Consider the following 21,347-nt stretch of genomic DNA (forward strand, 5'->3'; position numbering starts at 1 on the left):
CCAGAGGCACCACCCTGGGTGAGGGTCAGGAGTAAACAGAGCTGTGTGTGCAGCATTGTGTGGTCTGCTTGTTTAACGTTTGACGTCAGGAGCAAGGACACTGGGAGAGACTGGTGACTCCTGTAATCTGGGGAGCAGAACAAAAAGACTGTCTTGGTACCAAGTAATGGCACCCAGTCTGTTGAGCTGAAGAATCCATAGGTGTTTAGCTGCCTGTACAGGGCACAGCATTTAAATCTTACATAGAGGGACCACGTATTATCTTGTTAAGATAAAGTATTGTTTGTTTTTGTTTTGTTTTTTGCATCAGGTATGAAAATTGTTTGTTTTTGTTTTGTTTTTTGCATCAGGGGACAGCATTGCAGTCTCTAGGCATAATCCAGATGCTTCTCTAGTTTCACAGATAAGGACTGAATGAACCAAGCAGACAAAAGGAGGGGAAAAAGGGAGTGTGCCTCACTGTGTACAGTAGTGCTTTCCCCAAATAGCTTTAGGTAAATAAGAATTGATCAGATTATCTCATCTTAATCTTAGTTGTGCTTTCATTCGTTAAAGGAGTCCCTTTGTAATGTAGATGGTGCTTGTAGCAATACTACCTATCCTCTAAAATAATTTTCAAAAAATCTTGGTACATCAAAGTTTTTTAAATGGAGACAAGCACTTGGGACCCCTGAAAAGCAGATTAGCACTTACTTTTGGTATAAAGAGCTAGTTCCTCTGGAGAATTGGAATCCTAGCTCTGATACCAGAATGATACTTACCTCTCTTGACCTCAGTTTTCTCTGTGGTAAATAGGATACTAGTGATAACTTCTTCATAAGGCTGTTGTCAGGATTAAGTGAATAGTACATTTAAAAGCTGAGATCACTGCTGGGACTGCATATGTAAGGTGCTTAATAAATGTCTGCTTCACTATATGAATGCTTCAGAATAGGCTTTTATTCCCTTGAAAGAGAATGGATGGTGGCAGTAAAGACTCACCCTGGTCATAGAAGTTTTATTATTTATTTAATATGAAGCTATCAAGGAAGGAGTTAAGAAAGTAATTTAATCTGGAAGGTGATGATTAAAAAAACAAGTTAGGAAAGTATGACGCCAACTTTTTAAGTTCAAGTTGAGTTTTACAAAGAACTTCCAAGCCTTAGGCTCTACAAAATACAAACATTTCTTTCTCTCATATCGGGAAGATTGATGTGGTCAGGCATCCTTCCCAAGCAGTTTCCCTCCGTGTGGTGATCCAAACATATTTCATCACATGGTTTCACCATATTGGAGTTTTTCACTTTGGCCATGAGGATGAGGAAATGAGGAGGGAGACAGAGAAGGGGAGGGCAGGAGGGAGAGGGGAGAAACAGAGAGAGAGAGAAATAGATATGAGAGAGGGATAATGAGAATGCATAAGAGCTGAGGATCTTACAAAGGATTTTAGGGGCCAAACATGGAAGTGGCAAACACATCATTTCTGCTCCCATTCCATTGGCCACAATTAGTCACATGGCTCCAACCTGCCTGCCCAGGGTTCTGAGGAGTCAGTTCTCCCCTGTGTGCCCTATGAAAAGAAGCAGCATAGATGAGTATCCAGCTAGTCTCTGACACAACAGTTACCCATGTAATTTATTTCCTGCTAGTGGCAGACATTTTCTATAATTAATCTATTTGTACACTTCACTGTAAACTATTCCTGAAATTCTGTGTAATACCAGGACCAGCAAAGGACTCAAGAGAATTTACAGTCATTATGTTCTTTTCTTATTTTAGAAATTTTCAGAAATTCAGGGAATTTTCAGAGACATCTACTTCTGAACATTATATTGCTGTGCAGTTAGCCAAGAAACAAGGACTCTTGGTGACAGTATCCTAATGGCAATCCTTGACAGGCAGGTCCCTATTAACAAGAAAGTTTTTATGCTTTGTAAACTGCTGATGGTCAGTAAATGACAAAAGGCAAGGAAGTTAATGATCCTGTTGTACATTGAAATTACATGGGACAATGTAAGAGTAGAGATTTTTTTTTTTTTTTTTTTGCTGCTCCTTAATAAATATGGCTTACTACTGTAGCCAATATTTGTACTCAGCTCTGACAGGAAGGATGATGGCAACTTTCTGTGTCTTATATCACCAAATAAAGTGACTTATTCCTGCAGGTTTATTAATAATATTTCAGTTGAGCAGTTCTTTTCAATCATAATTGGCCTCTGCACACATCGAGCAGTTTATTTTTTTTTTATTTTTTTGCGGTACACAGGCCTCTCACTGTTGTGGCCTCTCCCGTTGCGGAGCACAGGCTCCGGACGCGAAGGCTCAGCGGCCATGGCTCACGGGCCCAGCCGCTCCGCGGCATGTGGGATCTTCCCGGACCGGGGCACGAACCCGTGTCCCCAGCATCGGCAGGCAGACTCTCAACCACTGCGCCACCAGGGAAGCCCCGAGCAGTTCATTTCTAAGAGAAAAGCTGGGAGAGTTTATAGCTACGTGGACACACCTCAGGGCCATGCCTAAATAAGCTTTGGGTTAATATATACCTTACATTTTGAAGTGTTTCATAGTTCTGTGTAATGATTTTGAATCCCATTTCTTCTGCCAAGGTTCAGATGTTTACCACCACTGGGAAGCAATATAATGTAATGGTTGACCGTGTGATCTGCAGTATCAGACTGAGTTTTGAATCCCAATTCTGCCATTCAGTCACTATGTGACCTTGGAAATTTTCACTGTTTGCTATGGTTGCCTAGGTATTTCTGATAACAAATATCAGACTGGGTGGCTTAAACAACAGAGATTTATTTTCTCACAATTCTGGAGACTGGAAGTTTGAGATCAAGGTATTGGCAGGGTTGGAGGTGAGAGCCTCTCTTCCTGGTTTGTCAACGGTGGTCTGACTGTGTCTTCACATGGCCTTATCTCTGTATCACTCAACATCAGCTCCCAAACTTGAGTCAAGGACACCAACAGCCTCACTGACTCACTCCTTTATCCCCTAGGAACAGCTGCCCAGTCTTACCAGGTTTTCTTTTGAAATGACTCTGAAATATTTGTCTTTTATAAATGTTAATAATAACAAGTATGAGGATTCTCACATATAAATATAATATATATGAAATAATTTTTAACTGACTATAAAACAATAGGTATATGTACTTTTATGATCATAAAGTCTGAAGTATGTCTGATAGGGATTGGTGGAACATATTATTAAGTAATTAGTTTGCTACCTAACTTTTTTTCTGTAAATCTATTTAACTTTCTATGAAAGGAAAAAAACCCAGCAGTGACAAAAAAATCCTTCCCTATCACTCCTTCCCTGCGCATGTCCACTGCCCTCACTGGCCTCCATCTTCTAATATTAAATCATCACATTGTACACCTTAAAAAATCACGCTGTACAACCTAAATATGTACAATTTTTATTTGTCAGTCATATCTCAGTAAAGCTGGGGGAAAAAATGAAGTTGCTGTTCCACTGTTAAAAATATAATAATAATATGAAGAATAGTGCAGTAGCATCTCTGACTGCTATCTTCCCTCCATTCTGGTCATTCTATTGTTACATTTTTCTTCCTTGGTTCTTATGTGTCTCTTTCCTAAAAAATACTCTGAAATTTTGACTTTTTTTACTCGGTTTTATTTAATTTTTAATCTAATTCTTTTGGCAGAAAAGAGCAAGTTAGTACCTTGTATCAAAACATCAACCTCGTGGAGCCAAGACTAATTCAGCCATATGAACATGTTATAAAGAACTTCATCCGTGAGATCAAACTTCAAAGCACAGAAATGGAAAACCTGGCCATTGCAGTGAAGAGGTATTGTATGTAGTCTTTCCTGTCTCAGTGGCAGAAGGGGTCCTTTAACTGGCTCTCTGACCAAGTGGCACAAAGACGGAACTGCATTATCATATGGTATGGGGGGTCGACCCGAACCTGAGGAATCTGGAGCTTTCTAAACGAAGCCAGCATGAGGGAAGCTGAGTCAGACAGTACTTTGTAGGGTCAGCCAGCAATCCATGGTAGGAGCCCTGGACTAAGGTTAAAGTGGACATTCCCAACATGGTAGATGCTTTACTGGGAATTGGGAATTGCTGAGGCAAACAGTGTGTCATTATAGACTACCTGATTTACTCCCCCTCCCCCAAAAAATAAGAAAGAAAGAAAAAAGAGTTGTTCAGAAGTGAAAAAGGCAGAAGGAACACATTGGGGAGGCATCCCAGATGCCCAGATGTTTGGGACTGGATGTCTAGAAGGAATGGCTGGAAAAAAATAGTCATAACAAAGGGAGAAATGGATGTGTGGCTTAGCTATTCCCAGTCCCAGAGTTGACCAAAAAACCCCGAAAGTTGCTGTGGAGATACATAATGCCTAGATTTCAAACATCAAGTGTTTGTAAACAAACCAGAACTAGCTGACTGTCCAAACTTGGTTAACATAACCTCGGGCAGGCTGTAAGGTGAAGAGGAAGTTAACAGGAGCAGAAAATAGTGATAAGTCACTCCGAAGTTTACTTCCGGGTCTTCCCTCCACCCATCAATGCTTGTTTGGAAGCTCATGTAGAAATTAAATTAATGCATGAACAAATTGTGTTGGGAGGGAGTAAATAAGTTGAAAGCAGGTAGGATGGTATAGCAGAAGCTATCAGACTGGAAGACAGAGGCCTTCTACTGAGGTCCTGTTTCTACTTTTATTAACACCATGTCATTGGGCCAAGTACATTGACTCTAAATCTCATGGTGGCTGCTTTCAGGTCACTTCCAATCTAGTTGAGTAGGCAAGACATACACATGTGAAAATTTAGGTAATTGGACACAGAGCTGAGAGAGAACAAAAAATAAATTTTTTAGGGCTTAATCTGAAGCTTCAATCATTGTAAAGTGACAGGTGTCTCCGTGCTAGACAACTGCTAAATAAAGCTATCTGGGTATCTTCTCAGCGAAATTTTCTCATTTCTAACTTTTTGGCAGATCAGTATTCTCTGCCTCCAGAGGAATACGATTTATTGATTGTATTAATAAAAGAAACAGGAATTTTCTAAAGGGCAACTATATCTACATTCTAGAACTTTAGGGAACCAATCAGAAATAATTTTTGAGATCTCTTCTTTTTTTTTCCCTTCTAACTATAGCATTTAGCATTGTGTTTTTCATATGATAAAATTTCAAAATTTTATCTAACCATCTCTTTGCCATGGAGTTCTTTTCTTGTCTGGGATTGTAGCTCAGTCATCGCAGCAAAAAAGTTTTAAGAATTTATTGAGAGCCTCCCAGCGATTTGGTATCTTTATCTGTTCTTTGCTACACTCTAGTTTAATACCATTTAATCTATTCCATTTATTTAATATCTAGTTTCAATGTCCCTTTACACCCAACTGATCGAATTGCCAACATCATTTTATTATGTGGAAGGAACAGGGAATATTATTTTAAATGGTATGTTTCTCCTCATCTGTAAAATAGAGAGCTTGAAATAGATGAGGTCAGAGTTTTCTCTTCATGTTACAAGGCCAAGAGTATAATGAAAAGGTGTGCATCCTCTTAAATTTCAGAGCCCAGGACAAGGCAGCCATGCAGTTGAGTGAATTGGAAGAGGAAATGGATCAGAGGATTCAGGCTGCAGAACACAAGACACGGAAAGACGTGAGTTTGTGGGATGGCCCCTTCATGCGACGAATCCTCAGAACACCTTTTATGGACAGGGCACCGGGCATCCTCTGGGTGCAGCAAGTCCAGACTGCCACAGGTGCTCTCAACAAGGGCATTGTTAGTGCTGGTGGTTTTATCGGGGCGGGGGTGGGGGGTAGAGTAAGGAGAGAGGGAGAGGGAGTGGGAGAGGGAGTGGGAGAGGGAGGTGGGGAGGGAGAGAGAGAGAGAGAGAGAGAGAGAAAGTAATCAAATAAAGTGGCTAATTTCAGATGGCAACAAGCACAGTAAAGAAATGGCATGTGTGATAGACAGGCTGCTTCGGGTTGGGAGGTGAGGGGCCTCTGTGAAGAGGGGACAGGAGTGCTGAGGCCTGGAGAAGGCAGAGCCCGCCTTCGTAAAGGATGGTGGCTCCACCCTTAATACCACTGTCTTGCTGCCCACATCCACCGCTACTTTAAATCTAGATTACAATGAAGTTAAAATGCTCTCTGCTAATTTTGGTGTTGTTTTACGATGGGATATACTTTTACTCATCAATATAGGAACTCTCATAGTTGAAAGTTGGGTGCTACCTTCAGTGATTTCCATAGGAGAAATAATTATCTTTTTCCTTTATGAAATATATTTGGGTGATTGATGTTTACTGAAAACAGAAAATAGACATATTTCTTTGAGTAGCTAACTTCAGGTTGAACATTCCCTTTTTTTCTATTCATTTTCCCCATTAACTCTGAGAGGCAGAAAATTGAGTGAGAAGGGCCTGGGTGTTGGCATCCAATAGACCTTAGTTTGCCTCCTGGCTCTGCCCCGTCTCAGTTAAGTGGCACTGGAAAAATAACATAACCTCTGAGCCTTTGTTGTTCCAACTTTAGATGGGATAATGCCACCTACCTGCTTTAAGGAGGGTCGAGCCTGGTGATCTGTATGCGTGCCTAGCGCAGTGCCTGAGGTATGGTAGGGGCACCGTGGCCATTGCAGTTCTGCTCTTTTCCGGTGCTCTGCGTACCTTGTGTCCTTTCAGATTCTTCACCTTAAATTGCTTTACCACATGTATGCCTTCGGGTCTCTTGATTGTCTTATCTCTTAATAACACATTTAATAACTGTTTGGAAGTCATGTTCACAGAGTGAATAGCTCAGAGTCCATGGTCCAGCTTTATTACAATGATTATCCCATTCTTTTGTTAGCGCTCTATTTCTTCTAGTCTAGAAACAGTAACATCCTATTTTTTTCTGCCTTTTTCCCTCTCCATCCATTTAATCTGTGCATTCATTCATTCATCACACACTTATCAAGCATATGCGTTATTCGGTCATCAAATCTCCGCCTCTTCCAGCTAAGCACTTCCCAAACTGGTTGTTGGTGATGGATACCTGACCATGGCCCTACCCCTTATCACTTCATGTTTTGTTAATTATACCATCTTCCTCATTTTCCTTGGCTCTGGTACAGGGGTGGTGAATACATGGCATCTTTCTCTGTTCCACAGCGATGGCATAAGTGGCTGGTGAGTCACTGCACAGATGTGGTCTCTGAAACCTCAGCACACTGCTGCCAATGGAGCAGCTTTGGCCCTGGGATGACACCTATTTGCCAGTCTGCCCCAGTCTCCTAGTCTCTCCGGAATAACACATCCACGCTGACTGAAGGTTTTCCCTAACTCACCTCCACTAAGCGTGGCTTACCTTGGCTCCCCACACACAGTTCTTCACCCTGCAGCTCTGACCTGGCTCATTGCTCTGCTTTCACTCCAGCTGGTTTTTTTTGCCTTGATAACTCCTCTCCACTTTCCTAAATTTTGCAAAGATCAGAGAAAGTCTCCCCTTCTCCCCAGTGCCCTCCCCTAGTCCTCTAGCCACGTTCACCTCTTCCTGACCTTGACTCCTCTTGCACATAGAGTGTTTATCCCATTGTTTCAGTTAGGGTTTTAAAAATATGTTGTAACAGTTTTATTGAGGTATAATGGGCATGCAATAAACTGTACCTACTCAAAGTGTAGACTATGATAAGATTGGATACGTGTATATACCGAGAAACCGTCACCACAATCAAGATAAAGGTAGGTTCACATACTGTTGGTTTCCACGCCCCTGTGTCATGCCATCCTTCCTTGCCCCTCCTTGTCAGGCAACCGTCTTACGTCTTCTTTGGTGAAGCGTCTATTAAAATCTTTTGCTCACTTTTAAAACTAGGTTTTTTGTTTTCTTATTATTGAGTTTGGGGAGTCCTTTATATATTCTGATTTATAAATATTTCCTGACTTATCTTTTCATTCTCCTAACAGTATCTTTTGAAGAGTAGAAATTTTTTATTTTTATGAAGTCCAATGCATCATAGATTTAAAGTAGTGGTGGACGTGGGCAGCATGGATATGTTTTTTCTTTGACGGATGTGTTTTTGATATTTAAGAAATCTTCGCATAACCCAAGGTTGCAAAGATTTTCTCCTGTGTTTTTTCTATAAGTTTTATTGTTTTAGATTTCACATTTAGGATCTATTTTGTAAGGTATGGATCAAAGTTCATATTTTTTGCATATGCATATCTAATTGTTCCAGCCCATTTGTTGAAAATACTATCTGTTCTCTGCTGAATTGCCTTTGCACTTTGTCCAAAATCAGTTTTCTGTATTTGTGTTGGGTTTATTTCTGGGCTCTCCATTCTGTTCCATTGATTGATTTGTCTATCTTTATGCTGGTATTACATTGTCTTGATGATTATTGCTTTATAATGTCTTGAATTAGTTCCATAATGAGTCTAGTATTAGTTCTTCAGCTTTGTTCTTTTTCAAAGTTGTATTGGCTATTTTAGGTCCTCAATTTCCTTGTCAGCTTGTCAATTTTGAAAAACAACAACAACAAAAACCCAAAACCTGTTGGGGGTTTGACTGGACTTCATTGCATCTGTAGATCAACTGGGGGAGACTTGGCATCTTATTAATAATGAATAATCCACAAACCTGATATATTCTCCATTTATTTAGGTCTTATTACACTCAACTCCACTGGTTATAAACTTAAAACTTTATTTGAATACAGAACATAGGATATTAAATTCCATAATGTGTTAAGAGAAAAAGGAAACTGAAAGATATTTGGGCTCATGGGAGCTGCAGCCCCTGACCTCCTGGAGTGCCCTTTTGCCATTCTCTGTACCAGGGGTGACACACATGAGAAGTACCCGCCTATGGGGCAGCACTTTGCATAGAAATTTGCAGGTGATGTGGTTTGAATTTAGATAAGGTGTAAACTCTTGGAAAAACAGTAAACCCATCAGGCCTTCCTGAGTCCTGATGACATGATAGGATTCAGGCAAGCACTGGGGCCCTTGATTGTGCCATAGCTTAAAATTAAACACAGCAGTATTTAATTAGCTAGTTAATTGATGTGCTGCAGCCCTCTATCACAGTTGAGTAGTGGTCTTAGAGGTGTCACCCCAGGTTACGTGTGTATGTAGGTTGTGGGATTCTGCAGTTCTTCCAGTCTTGTACGTTTCCATTCCAGAAGTGCTGGGCATCTAAAGTTTGGTTACTTCTGCTTTACCTTCTCACTGTCTCTGTGTAGGAGACTTGGGGTCAGCCTTAGTTTGACACAAAATGTTTCTCACCTACAGGATTTTGAAGAACCTATTTAAATCAACAAAATCATTTTTTTTTCTTTCAGGAAAAACGCAAAGCTGAAGAAGCCCTCAGTGACCTCAGGCGTCAGTATGAAACAGAAGTGGGAGATCTACAGGTGACAATAAAGAAACTCAAAAAGGTAGGTTTGTGGCAGCTGGACTTTGAGGGATACTTTCAGTATCTCAATGTGTCTACATTTTTTTTAGCAACTAAAAACATACAGAATCATATTGAAGCAGTGGATAGATTAGATTTCAGAATCAAATTGGACTCCTTGGCAAGAATTTTTTTTAAAGGCCTGTAATTTCTATTTCTAAGGGCAGCCTATCTTCTGCATAGATCTAATAAATATTTCTGGTCCCTTGAACAGTTGTCCATCAAACCTCAGTTTTCTTTCCTTGGTCTTTACCAAGTGCCTTCAAGTCCCACGTGTCCAGTGGACTGTCTGCTCACGACAGCAGGGACACTGTCTTTCCTGGTCATGTAGCCCTACACTCAGCTTACTGCAAGGTATATGTATTCAGTGAATATTTATTAAATGAAATGAATACTTCTCTTCTCTGTGGAAAGTTCCAGATCTAGAGGACCACTGATCAGCAAGAAGTGGGAGAGAACCTGTTGACATGAAAGCAGAGGTGTGATTGGTTTGGGCCTCTGCTCTATTTGGTTTCTAATGATTAGGGTCCATTTCACTCAGTGGTATGCTGGTAGATGTTTTACAACAGGCTCTGGAAAGGGGAGGAAGGGAGGAGGCATTTGTAGCATTTGCCGATCTTCATGGTATAAATATTCCCACCATTACCGATTTCAAGCTACCAAGTTGACATCACTGAATGCAGAGTTTGGGAAGAAATGCTTAAAATAAATAGGCTCTCGCCTGCTGGTACACATTGGCTCCAGCATAATACTGGATTCACTTCCTGCATGTGGATGGTCTCCATAACTAATGGAAATACCTTAGCTAAAATGAAAATGGGTACTTAAAAAATAATCGTCCCCAAAAGTGGCATTGTGAATTTAGGCACATCACTTTGCTTCTCTGGTTTTTCATAACCAGAGATAACCTTTAATGCTCCTTCCAGTGTTTATACTGAATGAGATTAAGTGATAATTAACTGCATTTGTGGGTTACTGCAATTTAAACCTCTGGAATTATTAAGAATTCTCCCCAGTATCCTTCTTGGAAAAGTATTATCAACGTCAACCTTATATCTGATTTCCAAAGGTCATTAGACCATAATATTATTCTTGTATTACAGAATTTGAATGGACCAATCCTTTGCTTAATGCTAGAGTTACAGATTCTGCTAGTCACTGTCCTCAATTATTTCTGTGTCATCCAAACCTTTAAACTAAGAGAATGTTTGCAAGAGGAGACACAGAGTTGTTTTTTCATATAGTATATGATGAAGACCAAATAGGCCCTGAACAGTAAGAGTCAGGAGTGACGAGACCCAAGTCCTTATCAAGACTGTGCCAATTTCAGACTCCCCTGGTGGTGCAGTGGTTAAGAGTCCGCCTGACAAGGCAGGGGACACGGGTTTGAGCCCTTGTCCGGGAAGATCCCACATGCCGCAGAGCTAATAACTAAACCCACGCACTACAACTACTGAGCCTGCACTCTAGAGCCAGCGAGCCGCAACTACTGAGCCCACGTGCTGCAACTACTGAAGCCCACGCACCTAGAGCCTGTGCTCCACAGCAAGAGAAGCCACCGCAATGAGAAGCCCATGCACCGCAACGAAGAGTAGCCCCCGCTCGCCGCAACTAGAGGGAAAGCCCATGCGTAGCAACAAAGACCCAACGCAGCCAAAAATAAAAAAAATAATTTAATTTAAAAAAGACTGTTCCAATTTCTTCTGTAACACCCAGGACAATTGGCTTCATCATTCTTTTTTTAAAAAAAATAAATTTATTTAGTTATTTATTCATTTATTTATTTTTGGCTGCATCGGGTCTTCGTTGCTGCACGCGGGGGGCTTTCTCTAGTTGTGGCGAGCGGGGGCTCTTCATTGCGGTGCACAGGCTTCTCACTGCGGTGGCTTCTCGTTGCAGAACATGGGCTCTAGGTGCACAGGCTTCAGTAGTTGTGGCACGTGGGCTCAGTAGTTGTGGCTCACGGGTTTGGTTGCTCCGCGGCATGTGGGATCCTCCTGGAGCAGGGATCGAACTCGTATCCCCTGCCTTGGCAGGCAGACTCTTAACCACTGCACCACCAGGAAAGTCCGGCTTCATCATTCTGATTGTTAGCTTCTCATCTGTAAGATGGGATTAATAATAAACTATCCTGTCTAACCACAGTGACTGACATTTTCTTGACTTTGTAGCTTATTAAGCTCTTCTTCATAATTTAAAAAAATCAAATTCTTAAACTTTCTCTGAGGAAAGTGCAAACTTCCCACTTTTACAGATGAGAACACTGAGTTCCAGGTTAAATAACTTGCACAAAGTCACTCAGCTAATAAGCAATGGGTTGTCTTTCTGTCTTTACACAGTTGGTGCTTTCTCACTTATACCAGACTTCCTGCCTGCCTGATAGGGTTGTTCTGCGAGAGAGTAAGAGATAATTTATGGCAGAACATGTTAAAAGCTGTAAAGGAACATACAGAGGTCTACAGATTTAATATAATCACCAGACATTACCTTATGCCAGTGGTTCTGAGAAACTCATTTTCTTCCCCACAATTTTTTTTCTCTGAAATTGGCATGATCTTAAAATCAGTGGCTCTTTCGGCTTCAGCCACTTGAAAACCTTCCACTGATGCCACCTGGCAAGATGAAGAAAGTCTATCATCAAAGTACTTAGATTTTGATGACATATCGCATTCATTTTGATCAATGCATGCATATTCTATTAATGGACACCCACAAATCCCCACATTTCCCAAGGGATGTAAGCTATGTGTAAGAAAGACATTTTTGTTGTCCATGTTAGGGATGCTTCTGAGCCAATTTAGTCCGGTAATGCTCACTAATCAACCAGGAAGTAAAGCTCATTTGTGTATTTATATAATTTTGTGTGTGTGTCTCTAACTTCATACCATACTTAAATTTTATTGACTTAAATCATTAAATAAGCATTTTTTGACATCACCATGAAGAAAACATAGTTGACTTTTGACACCAATTCTGCTCTTAAAAATCTTGGACTCTAGTAAGAGAGTTAAAACACTCATAAGTAATTATGATATAGAATAGCAAGTGTTAAATGCAGATAAAGTTTAAGAGAATATAAAGGTCCAGACTCATACGCAACATAACTGAAAAAGGGAGGACTGAGTTGCTTGATAGTTGAATGGTTTCCCCAAAACGGCTTTTCAATTGTTTCAAAGAAAAATATACACACTACTATATATATAAAATAGACTACTATATATAAAATAGATAACCTACTATATATAAAATAGATAACCAACACGGACCTACTGTATAGCACAGGAAACTATACTCAGTATCTTATAATAACCTATAATGGAAGAGAATGTAAAAAAAGAATGTATATATATGTGTGTAATTGTACATAAGTACATATGTATAATATGTACTTTACACCTGAAACTAACACACTGTAAATCAACTATATTTCGATTTAAAAAAAAAAAAATGTACCTTGGCAAAAAAAAGAAAATTCATGAAATAAGAAAACCCCTTTTTTAAATGTTTAAATTATTTAAAGCAAATTTTCAAATCCTTCTGGATTATATGTAGTTTAATGATTTATAAGGTTGTATAATGTTGAAAATTGGAGACTTCTAGAATTCCCATATCTACATGCACATATATTCCTAAACTTAACCAAATCAATTCAAAGTGAGTTTGTAAACGCCCAACTTTTATTTGCTTTTTCAGCTAGAAGAACAATCAAAACACATAAGTCAAAAGGAAGATGTAGCTGCATTAAAAAAACAAATTTATGACTTATCAATGGTAAGAATTAACTTTTCACTTACAGTAATATATTTCCTGTTAGACTACTGTTTCCTAAATAAAACCATGCTATGATTTCAATATTCCAGGAATAAAAGCTTAAAGAGAAATTAATACTACAGTTAGAGAAAGTCTTTGAAATACCTCTGACTAAAGGTATTATATTTATGCAGGCTTTTTCCCTCAGTGATACCTATTGTAAATGCTTTTTTTTTTATTCAAAGCAATAATGGCATGGCCTTTAAATTTTAAATAGTTAACTCCTGCATTCTTATAACATCAACTTTTATCTGTTTCCCTGACTTTGTAAGATGAGGTATTATTGCCCTGCCCTTCCTCCAAGTTTCCTGTCTGTCCCTTTTCCATCTTCTGCTGACCATATCTTTAGTATTTCTGTTGCCATAAATGATAACATCTACATCGTTATATTATCGTCATTTTCTTTATTTTGTTTTCAGGTTGACTCTAAAAGTTGAAAACCAATAATGAACATTTCCTTTATCGTGACTCTAAATATTCTCCCTGCAGAGCCAAGAAGTGAGCTAAAAGTGCAGTTCTTTCTCTCCAGTCATTATCCCTGTGCCACTCAAAAGAGAAGGTCCCCCAGCTTTGTGGTCAGATAAATCCCCTTTATGCATTACCAGTTTCAGATTTTGCTACCTCCTAGTTGGCTTTGTGCTTGGATCACAATGTTCTCGTAGAGTTGCTTACTTCTCTTGGATTCTCTGGTGGCGTTTTTGGTTTCTTGTAAAAAGAGCCTGCCATCTTCATGATATTACCTCTACCTTGCAACTTCTTATTTATTCTTTCCAGTACATGGAATTTGTTTTTTTCTCCTTGAAAATATTAATTTTGGAGTCCAGGAAATTTCAATTCTTATTGGACTGGCTGCTTTTTAAACTTGCTACCCAGATGTCATCTTGGAATTTCTGATCATTTTAGGTAGCTGTGGTAGGATTCCTGTACAGCTAGGCAAACATCTGTTTAGCTCAAGGCCTCTCCCCTGAAAGATGGCCTTCCTCAGAGCTCTGTGTGTGAAGCTGGCTGTCAGACATAGGAACCCAATTACCAGATGCATGGGGCCTGGATGTTCAGAGAGAAGCCTTAGCTTTGCTTTTGGGAATCATTCAGTTATTTTAAAAAAGACAAGCCCCGTCTTGTTGCCTTTGGAATCAACTCTGGCTTATCTGCTCTTCTTTCCTAGGGTAAGAGCAGGTAAAGGCTTGAGAGGCAGCATGTCTTAATGTACAGTTTTAATCTCTATTTCCAGACCCCCTTTATCACTCTCTGGGGTTCTGCCTGACCAGTGTCTCTTCTTTGTTCTACAGCAGAACCTTCAACACACATCTTCTGGACCTCCTTTTCCCCTACTCTCTTCCCCTTGTCAGCACATTGCCATCCGGTTTCCTTTTTCCAGCAATATGTTTAAATCACTTGACTGCTGATGGGCCCCTCTTCCATTCTTTTAATTTTTATTGGTTTATTTCCTTTGGTATTTCATGTTAATGGGGTCTCAAAAGGGAAAGAAGACAAATTCATGTGCCCAGTCCACCATATTGAACTGGAAGCCTCCAATGATTTTTTTTCTTCTCTTTTTTGTTTTTGTGTTTGTTTTTTTGTTTTTAAGAAAAATATAGAAACCTCCTAACCACACTGGCTTATTTTCAAGTGCAAAATTTAAAATTTTAGGTGATAGGATTTATTGTGAAAAGTAGCCAGTCTACCTGGTAACAGGTACTGTTAATTCCACAGAATGTCTATCAGTAGTTCCACAGCTCTCATTAAGTAAAACAGATGTTTAAATGTTTGGTCTCCGTTAATTTGCCAATAACATGTTAAAGTACGTCATGATAAACTCTTGACTGTTGTAGTTTCACACCAAATGTCAAGTATTTTAAAAAAAGAGCTTTGAGGATTTAATTTTTGATACTTTCTTTAATACTTTATGAAAATATCAAATTACCTTGAATTGATAATTGGTTCTTTGAACACCAAGACTTGAAGACTTGTGGAGGGGTGAGAGTGATGTGTGGGAAGGTTATACTACACTTGACTTCACTCCTCCCGGGTAGAAACTCTGAGTCTAATGACCTGCACTGTGCCTTTCCTCTAGGAAAATCAGAAAGTTAAGAAAGATCTTTTAGAAGCACAGACAAACATAGCCTTTCTTCAGAGTGAATTAGATTCTTTGAAAAGTGATTATGCTGATCAGAGTCTGAATTCTGAAAGGTATGAAACTTCACATTTTACTTTCCAGTTTGAGTGGAATGTTTATTTAGGTAACCATCCATGTCATTGAAGCTCAGCTATGTAGTAATAAAGGGTTCTTTATTAACTTTACTAATGTGTTCTTTGCTTTCTAAAGATTTTACTTTAGGTGTCAGATTTCCTAGTGATTTTTGTGTTTTCAATTTTTTAAATTATTGGCTGCTCAGGAAAGTGCAGGGCTTAGTAATGTTTGAATTAACTGGCAGCAGAAGAATATACCTAAAGTGTCAAGAGGCAGCGCTAATTGAAGTGCTTTGAAGGTAGGAATCCTGGCCCTACAACATAAAAAAATGGAAAATGAGACATCTTAGGCAAGTCATTTTATTTTGCTGTGCTTTAGTTTTGCAATATGGTGTTAATAACATATGACCTAACACACATGTACCCACAGAGGCATGTAATTATATATAAGGAAGATACACATGTATATTTATATAAGGGTATTTAAATATAAAATTCATCTATATGCCTTAGTATATGTGTATATCCCCTAGTACATGTATACTTGAGAAAAACACCTTGTGTTTTGTTTGTTGGTTTGCAGACTTTAATCAGAATTAAGGTCCTGTAATGGAAAGCAGTGAAACATTTATTAAGGACTTACTATATACAGGTCCCTGAGCTAGATAAGGAGTTATGAGTGTGGAATATATAAAAAAAGAAAAGACGTGGCCTCTGCTCTTTGAGAACTTCAAATTTAGTTGGGAAAAATTAAAAGTTAAAAGCGTTATGGAGTTAAACAGCATAAGAACTCAGCCATGTCAGAAACAATACCACTGCAGTGTCACAGGTTGGGTTCATTGCCATGAGATGGTAGACAGAGTGTTCCTTTAGTTCAGAAAGGTGGAGACTTTATTAAAGAAGAGATACTTGAGATGAGTTTGTCAGCAAGCAACACAGGTCACACTGACAATTGCCCGGCACTGTCTTTAGTACTTTACTAGCATTAACACATTCATGGTTTCCTATGAGATAGGGACTTTCCTTATCCCCATTTTACAGATGGGAGAAGAGTCTCAGAGATGTTCCAGGTGAGGCAGAACCCAAAGCAGGGGCAAGGACATGGGAAGGATGAGACTGGTTTGGGGAACAGTGGTCAGCCTGGTGGACAGAAAAAGATATTTGGAATGGAAAGGCAAATGTTTAAAAAAAGATTAAAAAGTTTAAAAGCTAGTTTAAGGCTATAATGTAAGGCCCCAGAATTTTTGGCTAAGGAACTTAAATTCCTACAGACAATTGGGAACCTTTTAGCCTTATCAAGAGAGCAAATGGATAGCTTATTACAGACAAAATTTGACAGCCTGAGGGTTTTTGGAAGCTAGTGATGGGGTTTTATCTGCTTAGAAATGGGGCAGGTGTGAGGTAGGGGCTGGAGGTAAGTGGCTGATGTTCTGAGTGGACATTTTGAGGAGGAGGCCAGGGCTTCTTCACAATAAAGCAACAGAGGAATCGCTGAGCGTGAGTTTACAGTGAACAGAGAAAGCCTGGTCCTGTGTGTTCCACTGTGGCTTAGGGTAAGGCGGGGAGCGCAGGCAGGGCTGGGAGCACAGAGACAAGAAGGAATCACAAGAAGGGAGAGTACAGCTGGGGCTGAAGTTGCATATGGCTTGGAATGAGCAGAGAAGAGTCAGAGGTGAGAGAATGGATTGGGCGGAAGGGGCTGGTAATGTGAGTAGCTGGGGAGAGGGGACTTAGCAGAACAGCAGGGGGTTCAGTCCCAGTGAAGAACAGAACCGGGTCAGTGGGCTGGGGTGGAGGAGCTGGTGGGTGCGGGGAGGGGGATGGGGGGAGCAGAGCCTTGCGAGAGGAAGCAGAGGCGTGGGTGTGCTTGTGGGTCACAGGAGGAGAGGAGGCTGCTGATGTCTCAGAGGAACCGGGCAGCAGCACAGAGAGATAGAAGACCACGGTCAAGGACACAGGCCTTTGGAAAAGGCGGAAAGAGGGTCTGGGAGGGTAGGTGTCGGTAAGGCAGGACTGAACACCTAATCCGCATTCAAACATAAAATATAATTTTGCAGGGATCTGGAAATAATCCGAGAGTACACAGAAGATCGAAATAGTCTTGAGAGGCAAATTGAAATACTCCAGTAAGTTCTCATATAAAGTCCTCATCACATTTACATTTAACTTATGTTTTGTTAGTAAAACAGGTGCCACATGTAACACGAGTTGCCATATATCAAAGGCTGGGTTCGCGGCTCCACGCGTGTCCCTTCTCGACACGGTGTGTTCAGCACGTCAGCTTGGCTTTCTGATGCTTCTAATCCTACATAAACTATTCAAATCCAGGGACTAGAGTATAATTCTCTAAAAGTGCTCGCAAGTCAGGTGATATGTCTGGCACGTCTTTATGATACCTTTATTTTACTGTAAAGGACAGTGGCCCTGACCTCATCAGCTTTCTCTGCAGCTCAGCACCCTGAGAGGTTTCAGGCATCTCACATAGTGCATGTCACATCACTAGGCATACACGATCATTCTTTGGCAATTTATTGTGTCTGGTTAGCAGTATATTTTTCTTTTCTTTTTTTTTTAACCTCTTGGAAATATTACACCTGCTCTGTCAAATTTGCAGCTAAGTTTTAGGAATTCCATCCTCTGAGACCTTCCCCACAAAACCTCCCCCTTTCCCACTGCCCCTTTCTCTCTTTTTCACCTAGGCAGTATTTTCTTCTGGTTTTAGTTCCCCCAAATGATGCCAGGTCAGATTTGACAATTTTTTTCCATCATTATGAATGCTTATTACATCTCACCTGTGACAATGATAGAGTTGCTATATTACAAGAATCCTGTTAATTCATTTATTCATTCATTCAGCAGGTTTTCACTCAGCACCTTTTACGGTTCAGGTATGCCAGGAGCTGAGGATACAGTAGCAAGTAGGAGAAAAAGGCCTCTCTCCTTATGGGGCTAGTCCAGGGGAAGAGGATGGAACCTGATCAATACTTACAGATGTTAGATGCCAAAGGAGCGGCAGGGGCCAAGGGGAGCCGAGTGTCTCGTAAGGGCATCCTCCTAATCAGAAAGGTCTAGGAAGCGTCTGACTTCTGAAGGACGAATAAGCCTGAAGCAGGGAGATAGTAGCCAGTCTCTACGGCAGAGACTTCATTTGATAGAAGAGGTTGCTCAGTCTCTGATAGCTTAAGTGGCTGCTGTAAGGCATATAGAAAGTAAGTGCCTGAATTGGGATTTGAACCTGAGTCAACATTGGAGCCTTTAACTGGTATAAAACAGTGCCTGGTGGTACAGCACCATGCCACAAGAAGGATGCAGGAGTAGCCAGGAGAAAGAAGTATGACATAACACAGCACATCCGTGCAGCGGGGATAGAGAGTAGGTGGGGCCGGCTGGCTTCAGGCCTTTAGGGAACACAGACCTGCACCAAACCTATCCAAACAATGGAGCTATCTGAAGGAGCAGTGGGTTCCACAGCATAGCTGACTCACTCCTAAAAAGCCTTGAGACCTCTAAAGAGAGGTGACACATTGTTAAGTTGCACTTCTAGTGATGAATTATGATCTCAGTTTATGAGGTTTGAAGGGAAGTGGCAGAAAGATACAAGCGGTGGTAATGCCACGTTCTGAATATCACAGCCTGAAAAGAAGTGGTGACTTGCACCCCCACTAATACTTTTCCTTATCTATTTATTTACTTTGTAGAACAGCTAACAGGAAACTGCATGACAGTAACGATGGCCTAAGGAGTGCCCTTGAAAACAGTTACAGCAAGTTCAACAGATCCTTGGTATGTGATAGAATTTTATAATGCATTTCATTCTTTCTCGTGGTATTTTGATAAAAATCATATATTTTCTTAGAAGAGAACTTATAATAATGAGAAACTATTTCATATAATAAAAGGAGACATTTTCCCAACTTAAAAAAATATGCCACTCCTCTGCATAAATAAATGTCTAGGTGTCAGCCAACTCTTTGTTCAATGTTCCAGAAAACCAGAGCAAGATGTATAAGGTGTGACCTGGGTCCTGGAAGAGTTTATAGTATAGTAGGGAGTTAAGATGTGCACAGATAGCAATAATAGAAGAAAAAGTGAGATGTCTCATGGAGGTTAAAATATATATTGCCCAGTTGAGAGGAGAGAGAGGGTGCTTCTGGCTGAGGAGTTTATTTAGACCCACTGGTTTGTTCTTTCTGGTAGTGAGATCATCAGAGTGGAGGCCTTGGGCTTTAAACCCTCCTACAGAAACAAGCTAAGGCCCGTTTGGAATTTTGAGGACCTTTCCGTAGACTACATGTGCCAGAAAGCCTCTCCCCCCACTTTTGGGGGCCAGCTTCAAGGTTGGGGTTCCAGTGCCACAGCTTTGGGTATGGATGAGTCAGCTACTAAGCCAAATGATGGTTTGAGAAGAGATAAATCCTCAGTCGGTATTGCAGGGTCCTGGCAAATCTGGGGAACCAAGATTCCCCTTTATGGTTTATATGGTAGGGTTTGGACTTAAGACATGATGAGGAGAGAGTACTATGGGAAGTTGTTGCAGTTTTTCCCTTGATTTCTGTGCTTTCGTTTTCTCATGTAGGATACCAAACTTTTAATTACATTAGTAAACTAGTGTGCTACAGTTTTTAAAAATGTACACAGAATTTTTACATGTAATAACAAAATATTACGTATTTTATGTATTACAGCGCATAAATAATATATCACCAGGGAATACAATTTCCAGAAGCAGTCCTAAATTTAATGCTCATTCTCCTCAACCTCTGGGCTATGACAGGTATGTTAACACCTACTTACTTTTTGTTTAAATTCTGGAACAGAGTTAAAAGGAAAGTACATTTCCTTACAGGTAAATTAGAATAACAGAATATATTTGGGGCACTAATATCTGTTTTCTACTATCTTACTTTAAATTTATGAAACATGAAACATGTAAAGATTAAAGTAAAAATGTTTTAGAGAGAGTAAAGTGATTCCTTTAAGATGTTATCGTGACTTGGTTTTATGTATGCTTACCCTTACCTCATGCCTATTAAGTCTTGTTTCTTAGAAGTGCCCTCAGTAAGAGGTGTTTCAGGGAAGCCAGTGGAACTACCATATGTGATGTTGTGATATACGCAGTATATGATGTTGAGACTCTTGGCACAATCTGTAAATGTTTAATAGCTCAGTATAATATTATGCAAGCTATGTTCAAGGAAAGGCAAACTTTCAAAACAAACAAATGTGGCAAGTAGATGTTTACGCGCTAATGTATTAGAGGAGTCACAGAGGCTTCCCAGAAGTGAGGATTTAGCTCTATTTTTAATCAAATGAAGTGAAATATTAGCCCTGCTATAACTTGAGATCTAGCAGTAAGAACTGAAAGATTACATTTGTGTACACATGTGTATACATATACATGTCCAGTGTTGCTACTTAATAGGCTAACTTGGAGTATGTCAAAGTTTGATGGTAGACGTGAGTGCGTAAACTGCAGGTCTCTGGCTCTCCATTTCTGATGCCACTTTCATAATTTATGTTCCTTCCCTTTTCATTTGAGGACTTTTGATCTAAAGAATAATGTACTTAAGTATCTTGGCATTAGCAAAATGGCCATATCCCCTTTCAGGAAGGTCTGTTTCCAAGGCTTACTGGTAATCACTTTTAATAAAATTCTATCCAAGTATCAGATGTTTTTATTATTCACTGATTTGTTTAATAAAAAATTTGAATGGTTTATCTATTTGTAGGAAACTGGCTTCTCTGTTTTTGAGAAATAGATATTACTTTTTTTTAAGTTTAAAAAGGTATTATTCTTTATTTTTAAAAATTGTGATAAAATATACATAACGTAGAGCTTACCATCTTCACTATGTTTAAGTGTACAGTTCAGTGGCATTAAGTACATTCACATTGTTTTGCAACCGTCACCACCACCCACCTCCAGGACATTTTTCTTTTTTCTT

The 21,347-nt window shown here is 39.8% G+C and overlaps 1 protein-coding gene across 6 annotated transcripts in view; it reads left to right on the forward strand.

Annotated features, from left to right (window-relative positions):
- RASEF (RAS and EF-hand domain containing) overlaps window positions 1-21,347 on the forward strand; it is a 187,373-nt gene that overhangs the window by 139,959 nt on the left and 26,067 nt on the right. For 5 of the 6 annotated variants that reach the window (XM_079927575.1, XM_079927576.1, XM_079927577.1 and 2 more), the window contains 8 exons: window positions 3,654-3,800; window positions 5,533-5,623; window positions 9,290-9,385; window positions 13,096-13,173; window positions 15,287-15,402; window positions 17,460-17,528; window positions 19,101-19,185; window positions 20,088-20,176. In XM_079927575.1, coding sequence (XP_079783701.1) covers window positions 3,772-3,800; window positions 5,533-5,623; window positions 9,290-9,385; window positions 13,096-13,173; window positions 15,287-15,402; window positions 17,460-17,528; window positions 19,101-19,185; window positions 20,088-20,176 — 653 coding nt within the window. In that variant the 5' untranslated portion in view covers window positions 3,654-3,771. The remainder of the gene's footprint in view (window positions 1-3,653; window positions 3,801-5,532; window positions 5,624-9,289; window positions 9,386-13,095; window positions 13,174-15,286; window positions 15,403-17,459; window positions 17,529-19,100; window positions 19,186-20,087; window positions 20,177-21,347) is intronic. The other variant, XM_079927574.1, reaches the window with a different exon arrangement.

Source organism: Stenella coeruleoalba (assembly GCF_951394435.1).
Source record: "Stenella coeruleoalba genome assembly, chromosome: 7".
Classification (NCBI taxonomy): domain Eukaryota; kingdom Metazoa; phylum Chordata; class Mammalia; order Artiodactyla; family Delphinidae; genus Stenella; species Stenella coeruleoalba.